Source organism: Hemicordylus capensis, chromosome 11, assembly GCF_027244095.1.
Source record: "Hemicordylus capensis ecotype Gifberg chromosome 11, rHemCap1.1.pri, whole genome shotgun sequence".
Taxonomy (NCBI): Eukaryota; Metazoa; Chordata; class Lepidosauria; order Squamata; family Cordylidae; genus Hemicordylus; species Hemicordylus capensis.
In genome coordinates, this window is record NC_069667.1 from 13,417,225 (window position 1) to 13,439,727 (window position 22,503).

General features: G+C 46.0%; 1 protein-coding gene across 1 annotated transcript in view; it reads left to right on the top strand.

Annotated features, from left to right (window-relative positions):
• The window catches only part of BRWD3 (bromodomain and WD repeat domain containing 3), a 100,538-nt gene that overhangs the window by 51,423 nt on the left and 26,612 nt on the right, over positions 1-22,503 (top strand). The window contains exons 26-33 of the mRNA XM_053274390.1: positions 1,885-2,009; positions 3,933-4,015; positions 4,163-4,274; positions 11,741-11,802; positions 11,902-12,057; positions 16,262-16,382; positions 19,987-20,112; positions 20,943-21,024. Coding sequence (XP_053130365.1) covers positions 1,885-2,009; positions 3,933-4,015; positions 4,163-4,274; positions 11,741-11,802; positions 11,902-12,057; positions 16,262-16,382; positions 19,987-20,112; positions 20,943-21,024 — 867 coding nt within the window. The remainder of the gene's footprint in view (positions 1-1,884; positions 2,010-3,932; positions 4,016-4,162; positions 4,275-11,740; positions 11,803-11,901; positions 12,058-16,261; positions 16,383-19,986; positions 20,113-20,942; positions 21,025-22,503) is intronic.

Genomic DNA, 22,503 nt, shown 5'->3' on the forward strand with positions numbered 1-22,503 from the left:
CTTCTTGTAATAAGTGTGATGAGATTGGGGGAAGGGTCATCAAGTCCAGTAATTACCAGCTGACTCAGTTTCATACTGTAGATTATCTGTGGTAAAAACAGAACAGGAGATTGGGCCAAGAAATACCTATAATTTCTGGAGTAGAGAATTGAGACAAAAAGAATGGGTCCATGGCTTAGTGGCAGGGCATCTACATTGCATTCAGAAGGTCCCAGGTTCAGTCCCTGGTAGCATCTCCTGGTAGGGCTGGGAGAGACTCCTTCCAAAAATCTTGGAGAGCCGCTGCCAGTTAGTGTAGACAATACTGAGTTAGATGGACCAAGACTCAGTATAAGTCAGCTTCCAGTGTTCCTAATTTGGTTCGTGAGCCACTTTCAGGTTTCAATTGATTAATGGGCAGTATCAAAAGCTCCAATTCTGCATTTGTTTACTTTGCCTGACCTGAACGTGTGTTTCTCTGCTGCTGGATGAGGACATCTTGCGTGGGGTTATCCTTCCCACATGTTCCAGAGGCATGTAAATTAGGTCAGAAGTCTTTAAGAGTCTGGGAAGGATGACCCCACCCAGTTCTTTTAGTCCTGTGCTAGTGCTCCAGAGACAGCTCATCTGCTCCTTATCTGAGGCCTTTCTCTTTCCTTTTCTCCTTCTTCAACTTTTCGTCTGTCTGTCTATCTCACATATACTTTCTCCCTCATTCTGGCTGTGTACAGCCATGGAACACCATTCGGGGCCACTTCAGGTGAATTGCCCACTTCAGGTGAATTGCCCCATCCCAAATGACTTAACATGGGCATGGGATAGAAACTGAACAAAACACAAAGTGCTGGTTATTAACTATAAAGCACTTAATGGCTTGGATCCAGGGTATTTAAGAAAGTACCTTCTTTGTCATGAACCCTGGCACCTATTAAGATAATCTGGAGAGATCTGGCTACAGTTGCTGTCAGCTCCTTTGGTGGTGACTCATGGCTGCCTTTGTGGCTGCCTCTGGAATACGTTCTGTCTTGAAATAAGAGCATCTTCTTCTCTGCTTGCTTTTAGGAAGAGCCTCAAGATGTACCTGTTTACCTAGGCTTTTAACTGAACATTTAAATTTTTAAAATGTTTTTATCTTTTGAGATTGTTTTTTACTTTTGTGAATTTTAACTGTTTTGTATTGTTTTACATTCTCTATGTTTTATCTTTGTATACCACCTAGAGATGTATATTTCAGGCAGTACAGAAAGATGATAGATAGATAAATAAAATAAACCACCCACCATAGAAAACCCATTCATTTCTGAGGTGGCTTTCCTCCCAACTGACTTATAATGGGAATGGGATAGAATTACCCCACCACAGAAAGCCTGAAAAGCCCATTCATTTGGTGTCATATGTTAATAACATAAATATCATAACTGGTGAGCTGCCATACTTGTGGAAATATCATGTACTGGAGTGCAGGTAAGAGTTTGACAGCAAGAGCATAGCTGGGAGTGGAGTGGATTGCTTGTTTACCCACCTTTATGCAGCAGGAGTTGGAAATCTACCCCCAAATCTGGATGAGGGTTGATGTGGTTACATGTCTTTATTTTGTTTTAATTCCACCAGGCTGCATTCTCACAGGGAATTAACTGCAATTGCTGAGTCCTGTGCGCTCCTGTGGAGCATGATGGGAGAACCCAGAATTTGGGGGCAATCTCCATCAAATGGATCATGGATGCAGTTAAACAGATCCTTCTGTTTCTGACCTTTCTGCTGTTCAAAACAAGGGAGGCAATTAGTTATTTGTATGTTGTGTGCATGCTCAAACCCAATATTCATATTAAGCTTACTTTCAAATGAAGAATGATGCTTCAGATTTAAAAAGAGAAAGCCTTTTGACCACTGCTGTTTGACAAACAGGAACAAGAATTTGTGAAAATTGTGGGAATTAAGTACGAAGTTGGACCACCTACACTTTGCTGCTTGAAGCTTGCCTTTCTTGATCCAATCTCAGGCAAAATGACTGGTGAATCATTTTCCATTAAGTAAGTGACTGGCTTAAGGCCCAGCAAAATGTTACAGGGGTGTTTGACAGCTGCTGAACCACACAGAATCCTAGAAGGTTGGAGCCAGAGGTCTTCTAGTTCAGGGATTCTCAACATTGGGTCCCCAGATGTTATTGGACTTCAACTCCCATAATCCCTAGCCAAACGCCACTGGGCCTGGGGATTACGGGAGTTGAAGTCCAATAACATCTGGGGACCCAACGTTGAGAATCCCTGTTCTAGTTCAATCCCTCTGCTCAGTTCAGAACAGATGGCTGTCCATACTCTGTCTGAAAACTTCCAGTGAAAGATAGCCCACCACTGTGTGAGGCAGGCAGTTCCACTGTTGAACACCTCTTACAACTAAGGAATTCCTCCTAATGCTTTGCCTGATTCTGTTTTCTTGTAAGTTCAACCCATTGATTCTCATGCTGCCCTCAAGAGCAATAAAGAACAAGTTCCTCCAGAGTAGCAGCCCTTCTGGGAGCTGGTCTTGTGGTAGCAAGCATGAATTGTCCCCTTTGCTAAGCAGGGTCTGCCCTGGTTTACATTTGGATGGATAAATACATGTGTAAGCACTGTAAGATATTCCCCTTAGTGCAGTGAATCCCAAACTGGGAGCCTCTAGATCTTGCTGAACTACAACTCCCATCAGCCCCAGCAACAATTTATTGTGGCTGAGAATGATGAGAGCTGTAGTTCAGCAGCATCTGGAGGCTCCCAGTTTGGGAACCACTGCCTTAAGGGATGGGGCCGCTCTGGGAAGAGCACCTGCATTCTTGCATGTAGAAGGTTCCAATTCCCTCCCTGGTATCTCCCAAGGGAGGGAACTGAGGGAGACTCCTGCCTGCAACCTTGGAGAAGCCGCTGCCAGTCTCTGCAGAGAGTACTGAGCTAGATGGACCAATGGTCTGACTCGGTATAAGGCAACTTCCTGTGTTCCAGGTATTTGAAGTCCGCTCTCATATCTCCTGCTTAGTCTGCTCTTCTCTGGGCTAAACATACCCCTTCAGATGTTCTGCATAAGACTTGGTTTCCAGACCCCCACCATTCTTGTCATCTTATCTGAACCAGTTCCAGTTCGGTAGGACATCAGAAGGACACTTATAATGTCCCCTCCCCCCACAAAGATGTATCCCCAATAATTTTTAGAAAAAGCAGTGTGTGATGTGGCATCCTCACATTTCGTGTTTCCTGCCCCCTGCATTGGCAGCCAGTGATGTGGGGTACTTGATATTTTGTCTCATGTTCCTTTTTTAAAACATCAGGAGAAGGAGGGGATTGGCACAAGTCACCCCCCCCCCCCACATAACTTTATTTTGAGCCTAAAGAATGTCTCGCTATTGAAATTGCTTACAGATCAGCCAGTGTTCCCTGAAATTGCACAATGTTGTTGACTACAACTCCCATTATCCCCAGAAGCAATGGCCTTTGCTGGGGATTATGGAAGCTGTAAATGACATCTGGGAATCCCAGTGAAAGGGAACACTGAAAACAACATGTAATGCCGGAACTGACGATTCCTATAATTAACTTAGAATAAAAATTCAGGACCTTTTCAGGTTGGAAATACAAATACGATGAATATTTATATAATGCTTTTCAACATAAGTTCCTAAAGTGGCTTACATAGATATAAATGGATGGATAAATAAATAAAATGGCTCCCTGTCCACAAAGGGCTCACAGTCTAAAAAGGAAACATAAGGTGGATGTTCCAACAGCCGCTGGAAGGATGCTGTGCTGGGGATGGATAGGGCCAGTTGCTCTCCTCCTGCTAAATAAAGAGAATCACCACTTTTAAAAGGTGTCTCTTTGCTCAGTTAGCAAACGACATATATAGCTATATCTAGTGTTCCCAAGATTGCTGTACGTTGGCCATGTCTCCTTCTCCTGAAGCATTCTTTCATTTCTGTTCCACAGATACCATGATATGCCAGATGTCATTGATTTCCTTGTGTTGCATCAGTTTTACAATGAAGCCAAAGAAAGAAACTGGCAAATTGGTAAGTGTCTGTTCTGGTTGAGGAGTTCTGCCTTTCCTATTAAATTAAACACCAATCGAAGAAAATTGGTGCAGAAAGGAATGGGTTCTAATCTGTGTGTTTTTGTATCGGACTCTGTACGCATCACTGGACTCACTTCTATTGCAGGGGATCGATTCCGCAGCATCATTGACGATGCCTGGTGGTTTGGGACCGTGGAGAGTCAACAGCCGTTCCAGTCGGAATATCCTGATAGTTCCTTCCAATGCTACAGTGTTCAGTAAGGAGTACTATAAATAGGGAGCCACAAATGTAGGCTTGGTTCACCAGCCAGCCATTATTTGTGGTCATCACCAGTTCTCTGCTGCTGGAGTCCAAGGGCATCTCACATGTGGGCTATGCAATCCCATGTGACTCCAGAGGCAGGACTAAGTTTCGCTTTTGATGCTAGGAGGATCTAACCCACCTCAGTTCTTTTAATCCTGCAAGGCTCCGGGCAGCTCCTTCCCACCTCTCTTGAGTTTTTCTCTCCTTCCTGCTAACTTGGCCTCCACTTCTCAGCCTTCCCCCACCCCCCACCCCCTTTTCTGCCCTTCTCCCTTCCTCTTTATACTGCATGGAAAGGGCTGGCAGGGTACTCCATATTAGAGTACTGAGGGGGAAGAAAAGTTCAGGTGGCCTCTTGGCTTTCGGAGCTGCCACGAGGCCCCCTACAGGCCAGACTTTGTCGGCAGCCTCCGTTCTCAGCCGCAGTGCTCCGGAATGCGCCGCCGCCACCAGCCAGCTGTTCGGCATTCCAGAGCTGCATACAGGGCCAGCGGCCATTGCAGAGGGCTGGGCAGTGGCCTGAGCATCAACTCCATTGCTGCTTCCTTCCAGCCCTACCTGCTGACCAGCAGCAGCAGCAGTGTTCCTGCTACCCCTGCACACCCATTGAGGCCTCGCAGGCCCAGTCCCGCCGGCAATGGTGTCTTCCAGCCAGAAGGTCTCCAAGAAGGTGCAAAGTAAGGCAGGGACAGCACCTGAGACCATGGCAGTGGGCACTTCTCTTACGAAGCAATTGCCCCCCACCCCCTCGACACGAGGAGCTCGGCTATGACTGGCACATCTGAATTGGTGAGCTTGGCTCATGAATCTGCTGCTCCTCCCGCCCCGTTTCCCTCAAGGCCATCTAATCTGACCCTAAATTTAACCACAACCCAGACTTTATCTCAAATGCCTGGGGATATGACACCTACCTGGGGGTCACAGTTTGAGGACTTATTGGCAAGTTCCTTTGAGAAATACAATAAATTGAAGTCCAAAAAGTGAAAAGGGCTAAGAAAAAGAGAAAGCACATGAAAAAGTCTTTTAAAAGCCAGGTCTAGGTCTAGACGAGGGAACGCAGTGTACATTCATCTGAGCTCTCTGATCATGGCTCCCCTAACCCCAGAGTACCAACCACAAGGGGTACGGGGGCCATACCCACCAAAATTCCTCAAGAGAGCCTTCAAGGACCTTCTCTTGAGCCCATTCCAGTCATTCCAATAGATGATAACCCTACATCTCCACTGGGTGGGGGAGATCCTGAGCAACCAAGATCTGGGGGTGAATGGTCTGATAGCCAAGAGCCAGAGTCCTCAGAAGTACCCATCAGACTTTTCCAAGCAGTAGATTTGGCGCCCCTCATGTCCAAGACCATACACGCCCTAGGTCTTAGCCCACCCGCCTCTCAAGAGGCTCAAACAACTGGAAAAAGTGCCCTGGTGTTTCCTAAGGCAAAGACCTCTAATATGCCTCTCCCGCTCCCCAAACAGTTTGTGGAAGCGGTTGAAACAGAATGGTTCCTGTCCACCTCCTCAAAAAGGGCTAGTGTGGTGGCTAATAGGCTTTATACCTTCAAGCAAGAGGAGAGTGAAATCTTCTCTACACCCCCTATGGATGCCCTGATCGTCCAACTTATTTCTGGCTCAATTCTGGCCAGGGTAACAGGCAAACGCTTGGAAGGGGCCTTCAAACATACAAATGAATCAACAGCTTTGTCAATGAGGGCCTCGGCAGCCGATTCTATGGTGGAGTGAGCATCTCTAATCTGGCTGGATGACTTAATCCAAGATCCGCCCTTGGACCCAGCCAGACTGCGCCAAGCCCTATTAAAGCTGTACAAGACACAAGCATTTATATCAGACACTGTTCTTGACTGCCTGCGTTTTGCATCTAGAGCAGCCACATTCTCGGTGGTAGGCTGCCACAACTTGTGGCTGAAGTACTGGCAGGTAGACACTGTGTCAACGACAACCCTAGCTGCAGTTCCTTATGATGGCGAAAAGCTGTTGGTGATGCGGCCTTAAAGGACATCTTGGTGGAGTCAAAAGATAAAAGAAATCTATGCTGCTGCATAAAACAAAAACAGGACCATCCTCAAGGGTGTTCCTTTCAGTCCTTTCGCCACCCTGCCACCCCCTGAGACAGGGGCTTCAGATCCTAGCATCCCTACTGGGGTAGGTCTAGAACAACCAGGCAGGCCTTCGGAAATAGGGCCTCATTTGCTGCCCAAAACAAGCAGTCCAAACAACAGGCATGACGGAGCGGGAGAGATGCTCCTTGGTGGTCGCCTCTCCTCTCACTGGTGCATCTGGAAGGCCACCACATCAGACCAGTGGGTGCTCTCCACCGTCAAGGAGGGCTACTCCATAGAGCTGACCAGCTGACTTCAGATTCTTACTGACCCCAACCTCCCGACGCCAGCAGAAACATCAAGATCTACAGGAGGCGATTTGCCATCTTCTGGTAATAGGAACCATGGAACCCATCCCACTACACCAGCAAGGCTCAGGGGTTTACTCCAAAACTAGCTGGGCTGGGCAGGCCACCCAGCCTGCTCCCCCACGATTTCTGGCCGGCTTTCAAGCCAGCCTGTACCCTCCTGCTGCCAACTCCTCCTGGCGGCCCAGCTGCCTCCTCACCTGACAGCCATGACGGGCTGGGACCGCCGCCGCATCCTGTTACTAGTCCAGCAGCTCTCAGCTTCTCACAAGAGCTGCCATGCATGGGATTAGCGATGGGTACGCTTAGGAGAAATAAATAGATAGATAGATATTCACTGTACCAAAGAAGGACGGTTTCCTGCAGGTTGTGTTGGACTTAAAACACCTGCTTTGTACGAAAACACACCTTTTGGATGGAATCCCTGAGATCCATCGCAGAGGCACTCCACTACTTGGACTTTCTCATGTCCATCAACCCCAAGGAGGCTTATCTTTACATTCTGATCCACCAGGACAGTTGCCACCTTCTTTGTTTCCTGTATTCAGGGGTGTATTACCAATACAGAGTGCTCCCATTTGGTCTCTCATCGGCTCTGCGCATTCACAAAGGTCTTGGCGCCTGTGATAGCACACCTGTAGCTCGAGGGTGTGAGGATTTATGGGTACTTGGACGATCTACTCATCAAATCCACGACAAGTCAGACAGCCCAGAAGGACCTACATGCCACCCTCCGGGCCCTCGACAGTCACAGGTTCCTGATCAACAGGAAAAAGGGCCAGTTACAACCGAGGCACCAGATTCTTCATCTGAGAGTGCTCATAGACACTCAGCACAACAAGCTATCCCTCCCACAGGAATGCAGACAAGCCCTAGAGACAGAAGTCCACAAGGTCCTGAGTTCAAAACTTCCACACTGATGTCCCTATCCAGGCTTATAGGCCTGATAGAGTCAGTCCCTTGGAGTCAGTCCCGTGAGCCCACTTCCACCTGAGACCTCTGCAGTGGTTCCTGCTATCCTTCCATGCGGACATCGCAGTGAAGTTCGACAGGCAAGTAACCTCGACACCATCAGTACAACACTCCCTACGCTGATGGATCATTCCTCCCCACTTGTCAGTGGGTAAAGAGTTCCTGGATCCTCCCAGGATCATAATCACCACAGACGCCAGCAAGAGGGGCTAGAGAGCTCACTCCCTACACCGTTCTGCTCAGGGCAGGTGATCTACACAGGAACGCCAGCACAGCATCAACTGGCTGGAACTCAGAGCCATCTGATTGGCACTACAGGAATTCGAGTCCATGATTCTCCACCGCCATGTGCTCATCTGCACGGACACCACCACGGCGAAAGCACACATAAACCACCAAGAGGGAACAAGGTCCAGGTCCCTGCAAGCAGAAACAGTCCTACTAGTTCAATGGGCGGACCACCATGTGGCATCTCTCACAGCTCACCATGTTCAGGGCGACCTGAACACAGTAGCAGACTGGCTGAGCCAGTTGGACCTGCTCCCGGGGGAATGGCATCTCAGCCTCAAGTTCCTCGCTTCTTCACAAGGTTCCCATGTCTCCAGGCAGAAGCGATAAATGCACTCTCATCCCAATGGCTGGAGGACCTTCTGTATGCGTTTCCTCCCACCTCACTCCTGGCATGCGTGCTGCGCAGAGTCAAGATTCAGAGAGCACAGCTCATCCTAGTGGCCCCATTTGGACCCAGGAGACCATGGTTCGCAGAACTCACCAACCTGGCCACTCAGCTGCATCTGATGCTTCCCGACATGCCAGATCTTCTTGAGCAAGGTCCAGCATGTCATTCAGATCCAGGCTGGTTAGTTAGCCGCCTGGAAACGGAATAGCGCATCCTAGGACAACATGGCTACGCAGCCACAGTTCTCAATACTATGTTAGCATCCAGACAGCCATCCACCACCAAGATCTACCAGTATACGTGGAGAGCCTTTTTAAGATGGTAAGCACGTCACGCAGTACCCAGAGGGTCCACCACCATGAAACACCTGTTGCAGTTTCTGCAAGATGGACTGGATAAGGGACTGTCCGCAAATACCTTGCAACGCCAAACTGCGTGCTTAGTGGGCCTCATCATGGGACATCAAAGAGATCCATGCAACGCCATCCTCACCTGAAACCTTTCCTGAAGGGTGCTAACCTCATGTTCCCTCCAGTGGTCCATCATTTTCCAACTGGAACTTACATACCATTCTTAAGGCTCTCCAGGGTCCTCCGTACGAGCCCCTGCCCTCAATTCCGTTACGCATACTCTCCTTCAAATTGGCATTCGTCGCCATTACCTCTGCACGCAGGGTGTCTGAGCTCAGGGCCCTTTCTATACATAAAAACCTTTGTATTTTTTTCTGAAGTCTCTGTGAAACTGATTCAGACCCCTTTTTTGACCCAAAGTGGCTTCTCCTTTTCATATGTCTCAAGATATTATTTTGCCCTCTTTTGTCCAAAGCCGGTCCATCCAGCGGAGAAGGCCTGGCACAAACTAGATGTGCTCATGTGCCTTAAATGTTTGTTTGTTTGTTTGTTTTTATTGAACTTTACATTGAGAGAACTAAACACATTATGTCCTCTGAGTCTCTTTTTGTTTCTTTTTTGCCACAATCTATGAGGCAATCTGTCGCAGCCACCACCAAAGCTCGGTGGCTGAAGACGTGCATAACACTAGCCTCCGAATCCCAAAACTTCAGGGGGCCCACAAAAATTCTTGCCCATTCCACGAGGTCTGCAGTGGCCTCGCCTGCTTTTTCAACCAATGCCCCTGCCCAGGATATCTTTAGAGCAGCCACCTGGCATGCACCTTCCACACTCACCAAACATTATAAATAGAACACCTTTTCCTCCACTCAGGCAGCTTTTGGGAGGCGTGTCCTAAAACAGGTCCTTCCTGCACAGTAAGCGCCCGGCTCCCTGCCCCGATTGGTTTTAGGGCCGTGGTATGTCCCCACATATGAGATGCCCTTGGACTCCAGCAGCAGAGGACGGAGCATTGGTCACTCACCATGAAGGCTCCTTCTTGCTGCTGGGTCCAAGGGCGTCTTGACCCACCCTTGATATACTGTCCAGTATATACTGTCCAGGAACCAGGGGACCATAGTCTGCAAATTTTTCTGAACAACTTATTTTATAGTATTTTTTTATTATTGACCACATTACCTAACAGTAATGGCGGCAGTAATCTGGTCAGGTTATTTGTTGACATGTTCTTCCTAGTTTCTACCAGATTTTTAGAGTTTGAAGTACCTATCACATCTTGGCCTAAAAGAATGGAGGTGGGTTAGCTCCTCCCAGCCTCAAAAGCGAAACTAATTAACTTAGTCCTGCCTCTGGAGTCATATGGGATTGCATAACCCACATGTGAGACGCCCTTGGACCCAGCAGCAAGAAGGAGCCTTCATGGTGATTGGCCAATGCTCCATTCTCTCTGTTCCCTCGGATCCTCTTCTGTCACGGGCAGAGGAGAGAAGTGGGGCTTCTGTCATTTGCACTGGGAGATGGAGATGGTGAGAAACAGGGGGAGCCCTCTCCTTCTGCTCAGGAAGGATCCCCGCTGCTTTTTACCTTCTCAGCAGAAATTAGATCTCTGGGGAGGAGCTCTACATGGTGCTGGGTGTTCTCACTAGAGGCAATCGAACTGGCAAGTGAATGTGTAGATGCCTGACTATAAGCAGGGCTGTGAGTACCTTTTGCACTTCAAAAAAATATCAGCTTCCAGAAATGTTTATCTGTTCTGCAAATTAAGCAAACATGTGCATTGTTTATGTATCTTAAATTATTTTATATTAATTTGTTTATTAGTTTATGTATCTTAAATTATTATATATATTTATATATTTTTATTTTTATATATCTATCTATATCTATATATTTCTAACCAATAGGATCCACAGGGCAGCTCACTATAAAGCGGCCCTATAATGTATCATTAAGCAGCAATAAAAGATGGCATTTTAAAACAGCTACAATGCAATGGCAGTAATGTTGTGAGACATAGTAACTAGTGGTGTTCTGGAAAAGCAGGATTTTCAGTTGTCTGCAAGAGTCAAATCATGACGGGCCCCAATAAACCTCGCTTAGAATGGAATGCCTTGTTTTTCATCATTCTGCTTCTAGCCAGCAGGGAGGTGGTCTGCAGGGCAGTGCTGCCTCTTCACTTGAAAACTTGCTAAAACTCTCCCTCTCCTCTTCTCCTACCCTCTCCCTGCTCTTGGGACTTCATCTGATGGGACAGAACCTTCTCTAAACAAAAGTGACCCTACAGTCCCTTTACAAGTGATTGCTGCATAAGCATGACTTGTGCCCTTTGCTAACCAGGGCTTGCCTTGATTTGCATTTGGATGGGGGACTACATGTGAGCACTGTCTTCTGTAAGATATTCCCCTTGAGGGATGGGGTCATAGAAGCCCAGTCGGTACAACATTGGCTTTGCATGTAGAAGGTCCCATGTTCATTCCCTGGCATCGCTAGTAGGGCTGGGAAATACTCTTGCCTGAATCCTTGGGGAGCTGCTGCCAGTCAAAGTAGTCAATACTGAGCTAGATGAATCAATAGTCTGACTTAGTATAAGGCAATTCCAGTGTTCCTGCCCTTGCACCATTTCTGTAAGATTATTGTCTGTAACAGTACTGTCTGTTATCGTTATATTGCAATTTGGAGCAGGGCTGAGGTTGAGTTGCTTGCCTGTTACTGAGTGAGTTCATGACAGAGGCAAAACTTAAACCTATGACTTCCTGCTCAGTCATCTAGGCCAGGCCTTTTCAACTTGGGCCCTCCTGGTGTTTTTGGACTACAGTTCCCATAATCTCCATCCACAGTGGCCAATAGCCAGGGATTATGGGAGTTGTAGGCCAATATCTGCTGGAGGGCTGAAGTTGAGCAGCCCTGATCTAGATCCTAGAGGTTTTTCTGTACAACTGTACAGAACAGCTTTAGCTACTTAACTGCTTTACCAACTTAAAAACCATTTTGTTTTAACAGCTGGGACAATAATGAAAGGGAAAAAATGAGTCCCTGGGACATGGAGCAAATTCCAGAAGGAAGTAAATATGTTTTTCTCCTTCTTGCATTTTGATATCAATTTCTATTTAAGTATCATGATCATGGCATGGCTCTAATTTGTGGGATCCTGTTTACTGCAGCTGCTTATCCAGAGGAGGTGGGAGCGGGAGTCCCGGTGACCACGGAAGAGCTGGCATCTTTGCTGTACAAACCGCAAGAGGGTGAATGGGGAGCTCATTCCCGAGATGAAGAATGTGTACGGGTCCTACAAGGCATTGATCAACTTCTTTCCCTAGGTATGGCAGAAGCACAAGAAGGGTGAAGTTGCTCCTTGTCTCTGGGCTCTGGAAAGCTGTTGTTTTTACAAATACAGATGGAAATAGTGCCTAATTACAGAGATTTATTTATTTATTTATTTAGCATACAAGTACACTGCCCTAAACATGTGTTTCTGGGCAGTTTGCAACAAACATCATTTCCTCCTTTGCTTTTTTATTACTAAAAAAAAAAGTAATATTACCGGTATGTATTACTTTTATTACTGGTATGTATTACAGAGACCTGGTTGGGGGATGCTGGGGGCCCAGTGTGGTCCCAGCTTCTCCCTCCAGGGTACTCTATTGAGGAGTGGATGAGGGACCGGGGGCGGGGAGGTGGAGTGGCTGTGGTCTACAAGAATAATATCCCCCTTACCAGGATCCCTCTTAGAGTGTCAGACCATATAGAATGTGTGTACTTAAGTTTGGGGACCAGGGATAGACTGGGGCTTCTGTTGATGTACCGATCGCCCCACTGCTCAACAGAGTCCCTAACTGAGCTGACAGACTTGGTCTCAGACTTGGTGTTGGAGTCGCCCAGGCTTGTGCTGGGCGACTTCAATGTTCATTTCAGGACCAATTTGTCCGGAGCAGCTCAGGAGTTCATAGCGGCCATGATGACTATAAGCCTATCTCAGATGGTCTCAGGACCAACGAACATTGCAGGTCACACGCTTGATTTGGTCTTTCACTCTGATCAGGGTGGTGTTCCGTGGGTGGGGACTCCTGTGATTTCCCCATTGTCATGGACGGACCACCATCTGGTTAAGGTTGGACTCACAGTCACACCCCATCTTCGCAGGGGCGAGGGACCTATTAGGATGGTCCGCCCAAGAAGGTTATTGGATCCAATAGGATTTCAAGAAGCCTTGGAGGAATTCAGTGTTGGCTCTGCCGGCGATCCTGTTGATGTCCTGGTGGAGAATTGGAACAGCAAACAGGAAAGGTAGGAACAGGTAGACAACTGGAGCGCAGGTGGAGAAAGACTTGGCTTGAATCTAACAGATTGCAACATAGAGCTCATTTGAAGACCTATGCTCAGGCGATACGTGTGGCAAAGAAGTGATTCTTTTCTGCCCGTATTGCATCCGCAAGTTCACGTCTGGTGGAGTTGTTCAGGGTTGTGAGAGGGCTAATATGTGCCCCTCCTCCCTTGAATCAGAATTTGGAACCATCAGTTACCCGCTGTGATGTGTTTAATGAATTCTTTGTGGGGAAAATCTCTCTTATTCAGGCCAACTTGGATTTCGTCTCCACACTTACTTCAGTATCTCATGTGGAGGTATCCAGCAACTCCTCTTATGTGGTTAGGTTGGATCAGTTCCAGTTTGTGATTCCTGAGGATGTGGACAAGCTGATTGGAACGGTGTGTCCCACCACCTGTCCTCTTGACCTTTGCCCGACATGGCTTGTACTATCTGGCTGGGGGGTTGTTGTAGAAGGCCTGGTAGAGATCATAAATGCGTCTCTGAGGGAAGGTAGGATGCCTCCTAGTCTTAAGGAGACAATTATTAGACCGCTTCTAAAGAAGCCTACCTCAGAGCTGAGTAACTACAGACCTGTCTCCAACCTTCCGTGGCTGGGCAAGGTAATTGAGAGGGTGGTGGCCTCCTAGCTCCAGACAGGCTTGGAGGAAATGGATTATCTAGACCCTGGCTTCCAGGCTGGCTATGGGATGGAGACTGCCTTGGACGGCCTGATGGATGATCTCCAACTGGGAATTGACAGAGGAAGTGTGACTCTGTTGGTCCTTTTGGACCTCTCAGCGGCTTTCGATACTATTGACCATAGTATCCTTCTGGAGTGTCTGAGGGGGTTGGGGGTGGGAGGCACTGCTTTGCAGTGGTTCTGCTCCTACCTCTCGGGAAGGACCCAGATGGTGTCCCTTGGAGACTGTTGTTCTTCAAAATCTGAACTTATGTATGGTGTCCCTCAGGGCTCCGTATTGTCTCCAATGTTGTTTAACATCTACATGAAACCGCTGGGAGAGATCATCAGGAGATTTGGTACAGGGTGCTATCAGTATGCTGATGACACTCAAATCTATTTCTCCATGTCAGCATCATCGGGAGAGGGCATAATCTCCCTAAATGCCTGCCTGGAGGTGGTAATGGGCTGGATGAGGGATAACAAACTGAGACTGAATCCAGATAAGACGGAGGTACTCATTGTGCGGGGTCGGAACTCGAGAGATGATTTTGATCTGCCTGTTCTGGATGGGCTCACACTTCTCCAGAAGGAACAGGTACGCAGTCTAGGGGTGCTTCTGGATCCAAGTCTCTCCTTGGTGTCCCAGGGTGAGGCAGTGGCCAGAGGTGCCTTCTATCAGCTTCGGCTGATACACCAGCTACGTCCGTTTCTTGAGATAGACGACCTCAAAACAGTGGTACATCTGCTGGTAACCTCCAGACTGGATTACTGCAATGCGCTCTATGTGGGGCTGCCCTTGTACGTAGTCCGGAAACTACAGTTGGTCCAGAATGCGGCAGCCAGGCTGGTCTCTGGGTCATCTAGGAGAGACCATTTTACTCCTGTATTGAAGGAGTTACACTGGCTGCCGATATGTTTCCAGGCAAAATACAAGGTGTTGGTCATAACCTATAAAGCCCTAAGCAGCTTGGGCCCTGGGTATTTAAGAGAACGTCTTCTTCGTTATGAACCCCACCGCCCATTGAGATCATCAGGAGAGGTCCCTCTGCATTTGCAACCAGCTCGTCTGGTGGCTACTCAGGGATGGGCCTTCTCCGTTGCTGCCCCAAGGCTTTGGAATGCGCTCCCTAGTGAAATAAGAGACTCCCCATCTCTGACAACTTTTTAAAAGTCTTTAAAGACACATCTGTTCAACCAGGCTTTTAACTGATATTGTTTTGATTGTTTTAATGCTGTTTTTAGAATATTGTTTTAAAATTTTAAATTGTGTTTTAAATTTCTTGCATTTAATTTTTTTTGTTTTTGTTTTTAATTAATGTTTTACTTTTTAATCTTTGTAAACTGCCCAGAGACGCAAGTTTTGGGCAGTATTAAAAATACGTTTAAATAAATAAATAAATAAATAAATAAATAAATAAATAAATAAAAGACAATAAAAAGTCTGACATACAGGAGAAATACATAACATTGCAGTAAAAATACCCCAAACACAATCAGATATAAATGAATAGCTAAAAGCATAAACCATTATGCATGCCCAATCAAATCTAGGAAAGAGTCTCTGTCTGGCATTTTTCTTAATCATAGTTCTCTCTATATATAGCAAAAATAATGTCCGCCCTTGTACAAATTTCTGAGTAGAACCTGCACTCTACTCAGGGGAGAAAAAGAGCTGGTCTTGCTGTAGCAAGCATGAATTATCCCCTTTGCTAAGCAGGGTCCACCTTGGTTTTAATTTGGATGCATGAATACATGTGAACACTGTAAGATATTCCCCTAAGGGGATAAGGCTGTAGCTCAGTGGAAGAGCATCTGCTTTACACACAGGAGGTCCCAGGTTTAATCGCTGGCATCTCCAAGTAGGGCTGGGAAAGCTCCTGCCTGAAACCTTGGAGGGCTGCTACCAGTTAGTATGGACAATACTGAGCTAGACAGACCAATGGTCTGACTTAGTATAAGGCAGCTTCCTGTATTCCTATGCTTTCCCCTCTCACTTTTTTTTTTAACATTGGGAAATCTGAATTCCATACGCTCCTTTTCATCTGTCACTTTATCGGATAAAATTATGTCCCGCAGTTGTTTTTACAGTAGGTTCCTTCTAAAATAATTTACCCTTGTAACTATGTTTTAAAAGTGTCTCAAATTACTGGAAGATCTATCCTGAATTCCTTATTTATATCATAAGAAGATAAGGATCTCCTGTTTTCGTTTTGGGACCAGTTTATCTTCTAGCCACTGTATAAATATCCAAGGATATCCCTCCTCCTCCAACCACACACCATTTCTCTTGTTTGTAGGTCATTCCAATCACATATCCATTACTGTTTGTGCAACCTGTTACCAACCTTCTTTTACAGTGAGGTCTTGCTGAATAGTTCAAAATTTTGTAAACATTTCATGACATCACAGCAGTTCAGCGGGTGGCTAAGCCAATAAAAATAGTTTTCAGAGGCCTACCATTAATGGTGGGTATTATGATTATTTTGGTGATAGGCTGAGGACTTTAATAAACTTTGGTTGTCTTTTCTTTTAGATATTTCCAATCCTTTTGCCGTCCCAGTGGACCTTAGTGCCTATCCTCTGTATTGCACTGTTGTTGCTTATCCAACTGACCTCACCACCATAAGGAGAAGACTTGAAAACAGGTTTTACAGGTCAGTCTGGTTATTTCATTTGTATCTAGTACATGTTGTTCCATATTGCTCCTTCCTCTTTTAGAAATCGTTCCCAGTTTTGTTGAATCAGCTCTAGCATAAATGTGAATGTTTCCAGTTCTACTTAATTGTACTCAAACTCCTTCATGAAGGCTTGTGGCAGAAGTCTAACTTCCATTCAGTAGCTACACGTCTTCGCTATACGGTGAAACATTGCAGGATTTCTGGCTTTTGGCTTTTGACTTGTTCCCCAAGTTGCTCTTGATCCCTTTCCTGGTTATCAGGAGAAAGCTGAGGTTTATCCTGCTTCTTTTTATGCTTCTTTTGTGCCAGAGTTGTATCCTAGAGGACTGCACTTGGAGCATAACAGAACCAGGCTCTGAAAAGCTGCTGGTTTTACAAATACAGATGGAAATAGTGCCTAATTACCCAATTTATTCATTTAAATACAATTTATTTTACATAAATACACTGCCCTAAACTCACGTATCTGGGCAGTTTACAAGAAACATATCATTTCAAACCTCCATCGGACTATGACTACTAGACCATAATCTGCTATTTTAAGTACTGGATATCCTAATATGTCTCTTTATATAATTCTGTTTTTTTAGATGCATTTAACTCATAGATAGTTAACTTTTAACATTTTACTACTCATCCTATTAGAGTTGTATTTTTTATAGACCAATTTTTACATTATGCTTATATTAGTTATCTTATCAGTTTTATTACTTATCAGTTAGCTGTCTTATTTTTTAGCTATCTCTCTTCTCGGTTGCTGAAGCCAGGGACATCTCATAGGTTATCCTCTCTCAGAAGCTCCAGGCAGGACAGAAAGTAAATAGTTAAAAAACTAAGCCACACCCACTAGAGCCTGAGGGGGTTAACCCCGCTCCAGTTCTTTCAGTCCTCGGCAAGCTCAAAGGGAGCTTTTTTCTATCTCTCTCTGGAACTGAGAGCAATCTGGCTAGCACTTCTGGTCTTCCAGGACAAAATATTTCACCACAACATCCTCATCAGAACAGGCAACATCACAGCCAAAGTGCACATAGACTAACAGGGAGGGATGCTCTCCATGTCACTTCACAAGGAAGCCATTCTTCTACTCTCTTGGGCAGAGCAACGCGTTGACTCTCTCCTTGCGCACCATGTCAGTGGCTCACTGAACACACGGGCGGACTTGCTGAGCAGACAGGACCTGCACCTGGCAGAGAGGAGACTTAACCCTCAGGTCTTTCAGATGCTTACGGATGTGCTGGGCCATCCCATGGTGGACCTGTTTGCATCAGCAACCATCACACAGCTCCCCAGGTTCTTCTCATGCTTCCCCTGCAATCAAGCGGAAGCAGTAGACGCCTTGTCCGCACCATGGCCCAGAGAGCACCTTCATGCCTTCCCTCCAGTGCCTCTACTCAGCTGGCTCCTAAGGCGCATACATCTTCTCAGAGCACAGATGATCCTGGTGGCACCCTTCTGGCCCTGTCGCCCCTGGTTTCCAGCAATTCTCCATCTTGCCATAGAAGGTCCCTGGTTCCTACTAGTCTCCCCGTATCTCCTCACCCAGTACTGCACCATGACCCCATGTGGTTCAAGCTTGCCACCTGACAACTTGAGCACAGCCTCCTGAGATATCATAGGTATGCTACAAAGGCCATTCTCGCATCCAGAAGGGCATCAACCAATAGGATATTCCAAACAACAAGAGTTTTCCTGTGCTGGTGCCATCAGCAGGGTCTATCCCCAGAATCCTGTGGACTTGCACAACCTCTACTCTTCCTGCAAAATGGCCTTGACAAAGGTCTCAAAACAAACACCATCAAATGACACGCCACAGTCTTAGCCTCTCTTCTCACACCTTACAAAGGAAAAAGCATACTGTTTCATCCTCACTTATAAGTGATTCCTGAGAAGTGTGACCCTGTCCTCTCCACCAGTGATTCACAGGTTTCCCTCCTGGGAACTACACAAGGTTCTTGGGTTCTACATGCACCTCCTTTCAAACCCATTATGTCTATTCCTCTGCGCATTCTGTTTCTAAAGCTAGTGTACCTCATAGCAATCACATCAGTTAGGAGAATATCTGAGCTGAGAGTGCTTTCCTCCAATTCCAGATTTTGTGTCTTCTCTCAGGACTTGGTCTGGCTTATACCAGATCCATCTTTCCAACCTAAGGTCACCTCAGTCTTTCACAGATCCCAAGTCATAGTGCGCCCGCCCTTTTGCCCAAAGCCTACTGCCACCAAGGAAAAACAGTGGCACAAGCTTGATGTACCTATCAAGAACAGCATCCTTCAGGATGACAGAAGCTCTCTTCGTCTCCTTCCTCCCATCATCCATGGGTCAACAGGTCTCTGCAACCCTGGCCAGATGGATGCATGTGTCTCCCTGGCGTACAAGGTTTAACACCTACCTACTCCACTTAGGCTTACAGCTCACTCAACGAGGTCTGCAGCTACTACCGTGGCATTCTCCACAAATGCCACAGGAGACAAAATCTGCAGAGCCACTACCTGGTCCTCTCCATCCATGTTCATTAGACATTATAAATTGGACCTTTTCAAGTCTGCTCAGGCTGCGTTTGGCAGACTCTCTTCCTTTTTCAGGTTTGTGGGGTGGACATGTTCTTCCACCCCAGTAGTGGGAGCCTTGGGTCTTTTAGCTGTGGCATACCCCACATGAGATATCCTCACCCAGCAGCTGAGAAAGAAGCATTGATCACTCACCATGAAGGCTTCTTCTGGCTGCTGGTGTTGAGGACATCTCAACCCACCCTTGGGCATCCCTGGCTACTGGTAAGCGTATTCTTTTCTGATTATTCCTCTTATTTTACTGTACTATTTAGATATTCTTACTCTTACTTACCTTTCTAGAAGCTTGGCTTGACTAAACAGAACTGGGAAGGGCTATCCTCTCCCGTCTATTAAAGGCTTTACTTAATTATTGTCCTGCCCTTTGGAGCATGCGGGGAGGATAACCCACATGAGATGTCCTCAACACCAACAGCCAGAAGAAGCCTTCACAGTGAGTGACCAGTGCTCCTATCTATGGAACTATCTGCCACAGGATGTGTTGATGGCCACCAGCTTGGATGGCTTTAAAAGGGTTTGGAAATACTCATGGAGGACAGGCCTATAAATAGGAGACATGCCTTCATCTCCTGCTTGTGGGCTTCCCACAGGCATCTGGTGGTCCACTGTGAGAAACAGGGTGCTAGTCTAGAGTTCTTGAGCCTTATCCTGCAAAGTGGTTCTACTGTTAAAAGGTTCAGTAATCTTCTAGTTAGTTCGTTAGTTTTGTTTAGTTTGGTTTAGAAGGATGTCACACTTTGTAGCAGGGCAATGGCAAATGAGTGTTCTTCTGATTACCTTGGACTGGATGCTCAACACAATATTACTTTACTTTTATCTTTATTTGGTCAATTGACCAGCAAAACAGCAACACAATATTTGGGAGTGCCTCTTTTTCTAGTTCTGATTTAATTTATATTTTGCTATTCACCATTTATGAAAAGCCTATGTAATGGCCTAACCTCATTTTGTTGAAATGTTTTTTTCACTTGCAGAATAAAGAAACCTGAGAATTTGTTCTCTTCCTTTTTCAGGAGAATATCTGCACTAATGTGGGAGGTTAGATACATTGAACACAATGCTAGGACTTTCAATGAGCCCGATAGTCCTATAGTGAAAACAGCCAAAATAGTAACGGACGTCTTACTCCACTACATTGGGTGAGCAGTCTGCTTCCTTACGAGCTAACATTTCACGTGTTTTAATTTGTTTTCCCCAAAATGTAAGGAGAAGTCCTCCAATAGAGAGGGGTGCTGAATGGGAACTTTGTATGTGATCCATGAGCCAGGCCCACAAGTTTTGGCTTAGGGGGACACACGCTCAGTTTGGCAACGTCTGCCCCCTCCAAGATGGAAAATAGGTGACAGCATTGTTGCAGTTACAGCTTGTTGTGTGTTATCACCCCTTCTTTATCACTACCCTCAAAGATTAGGATCAAATTGCAGTCATTTTCACACACAGCAAATGGTTAGAGACAGGATTAGGGTCACAATGTACAAATTTTTGTACTCTTTGGTGTAAACCTTTTGGTGTAATCTTTGGAAGACATTCCTGCCAATTTCCATTTCCATTCCTCTGACAACATTGATACAATTTGTTTTTTGTATCATTTTTGTGTGTTGTTTTTTTTTAAAAATCTACTTTAAAAAGCTTTTAAAACTCCATTACAAATTTGGCTGTTGGAGGCCTGATGATCAGAACAATAAAAGCACAAGAACACTCTGGCTGAAAGCTGAAAGTCTTGCAATTCTGTTGCCTCCGTCACCTCTTGTCCATCTCTAGGGGTGTAGACTTTGTCACAAATCACAAGGAGCATTCATGTGACCGCTCTTGTATTGACTATCCCACGAGCCGTGGGGATGCAGTAACTGTGACACACCAGTCACCCATCAGCCTTAAGTCCTCTGGGCAAATACAGTTGCATAATCTTTAGTCCTCTCTTGGCTCCCTTTTGGCCCTCATCTGTTTGATTTATCTTCTTGCTTTGCAGGGATCAAAGTTGTACAGATATCCTGGAGATCTATAACAAAGTAAAGGCAGAAGACTTGAGTAGCACAGATGAAGAGGAGGAGGTAAGCGGGTGGGAAAAATGTACTAGGACTAGAAGCATCAGGAGGTTGCACAGGATCCTGAGTGAAAGAATACCTTCTCAGAATTTCTGAGTCTTTATTTCAAGGTGTGGCGTCTTAGTTTAGAAAAATGGTGACTGAGGGGAGACATGCTAGAGGTTTATAAAATTATGCATGGTGTGGAGAGAGAATTTTTTCTCCCTCTCTTACAACACCAGAACCATGAAACTGATTGTCAGGAAATTTAGGACTGACAAAGGAAGTGCTTTAAGTGTGCTGTCAAGTCGATTCTGACTCCTGGTGCCCACAGAGCCCTGTGATTTTCTTTGGTAGAATACAGGAGGGGTTTACCATTGGCTCCTCCCACGCAGTATGAGATGATGCCTTTCAGCATCTTCCTATATCACTGCTGCCCAATATAGTACCTGCGGGGATTCAAACTGGCAACCTTCTTCTTTGTTAGTCAAGCACTTCCCTGCTGCGCCACTTAAGGTGACATTTCACAGATGAGTGGATTTCCTGAGCCCAGGCTATAGCCCACCTTCAGGCTCAGAGGCAGGATGCTTCTGAATACCAGTTGCTAGGGAGCAACAGCAGGAGAAGGGGGCATGCCTTCTTCTCTTGCCTGTGGGCTTCTCAGAAGCATCTGGTGGGCCACTGTAGGAAGCAGGATCCTGGACTAGGTAGGCCTTAGGCCTGATCCAGCAAGGCTGCTGTTATGTGCTTATGAGCTGTGACTAGCTTTATCAAAAGTTGTACATCTTAAGAATGCATATTCTCTAACCGTATTACATTGTGCATTCTACAGTATGGTTATAGAAATGTGTAATTCAATTCAACTTGATTCAAGCTCGAACTCAAATGGAATCACCCCTAAAACAAAGTGCCTAATTCGAGGTTGAATCAAATCACACCCGATTCAAGCTCTAATCAGTTTGAGTTGTGGGTGCCATTTTGTCTCCATGTTTTTCCCTTGCTGGTTGGTTTTCTTTACAATACTCCAGGCATGTTTTGGCTGTTTCTCAGCCTTCTTCAGTGGCTTTGATTCAAGAAATTCTTCAAAAGAGTCTACATAATGGATAAATATAAATGTTTAAAAAGTTCTCTCAAAATATACTCCAAACATTATTTTATTCTCAGTATAATCCAAGTGTAATACTTCTAAAAGACTGAGGTAGAAGTAGGGAGAGGGTCCTCCCTTTTCAGGGAAGCAGCTCTTATTCCTGTGGCAGTGGAGGAGGAGGTGTTGACTGCTAGCCTAGCCAGATCACTCTCTCCATCCTCCCCAATCCCTATTTGCAGTGTGACACACACACACAAATCTGAGACTGAGGAACAGACGGCCAGGCACTGGGCGCCATCTTGCTGATGCCACAGCTACTCTTGTGGAGAGGTACCGCAAGATAGCAGCTTTCTTCCACTGGAGTGACAAGGGTAGGTGGATATTCAAGAAGAGGCAGCTTGAGCTCCACCTACACTTGA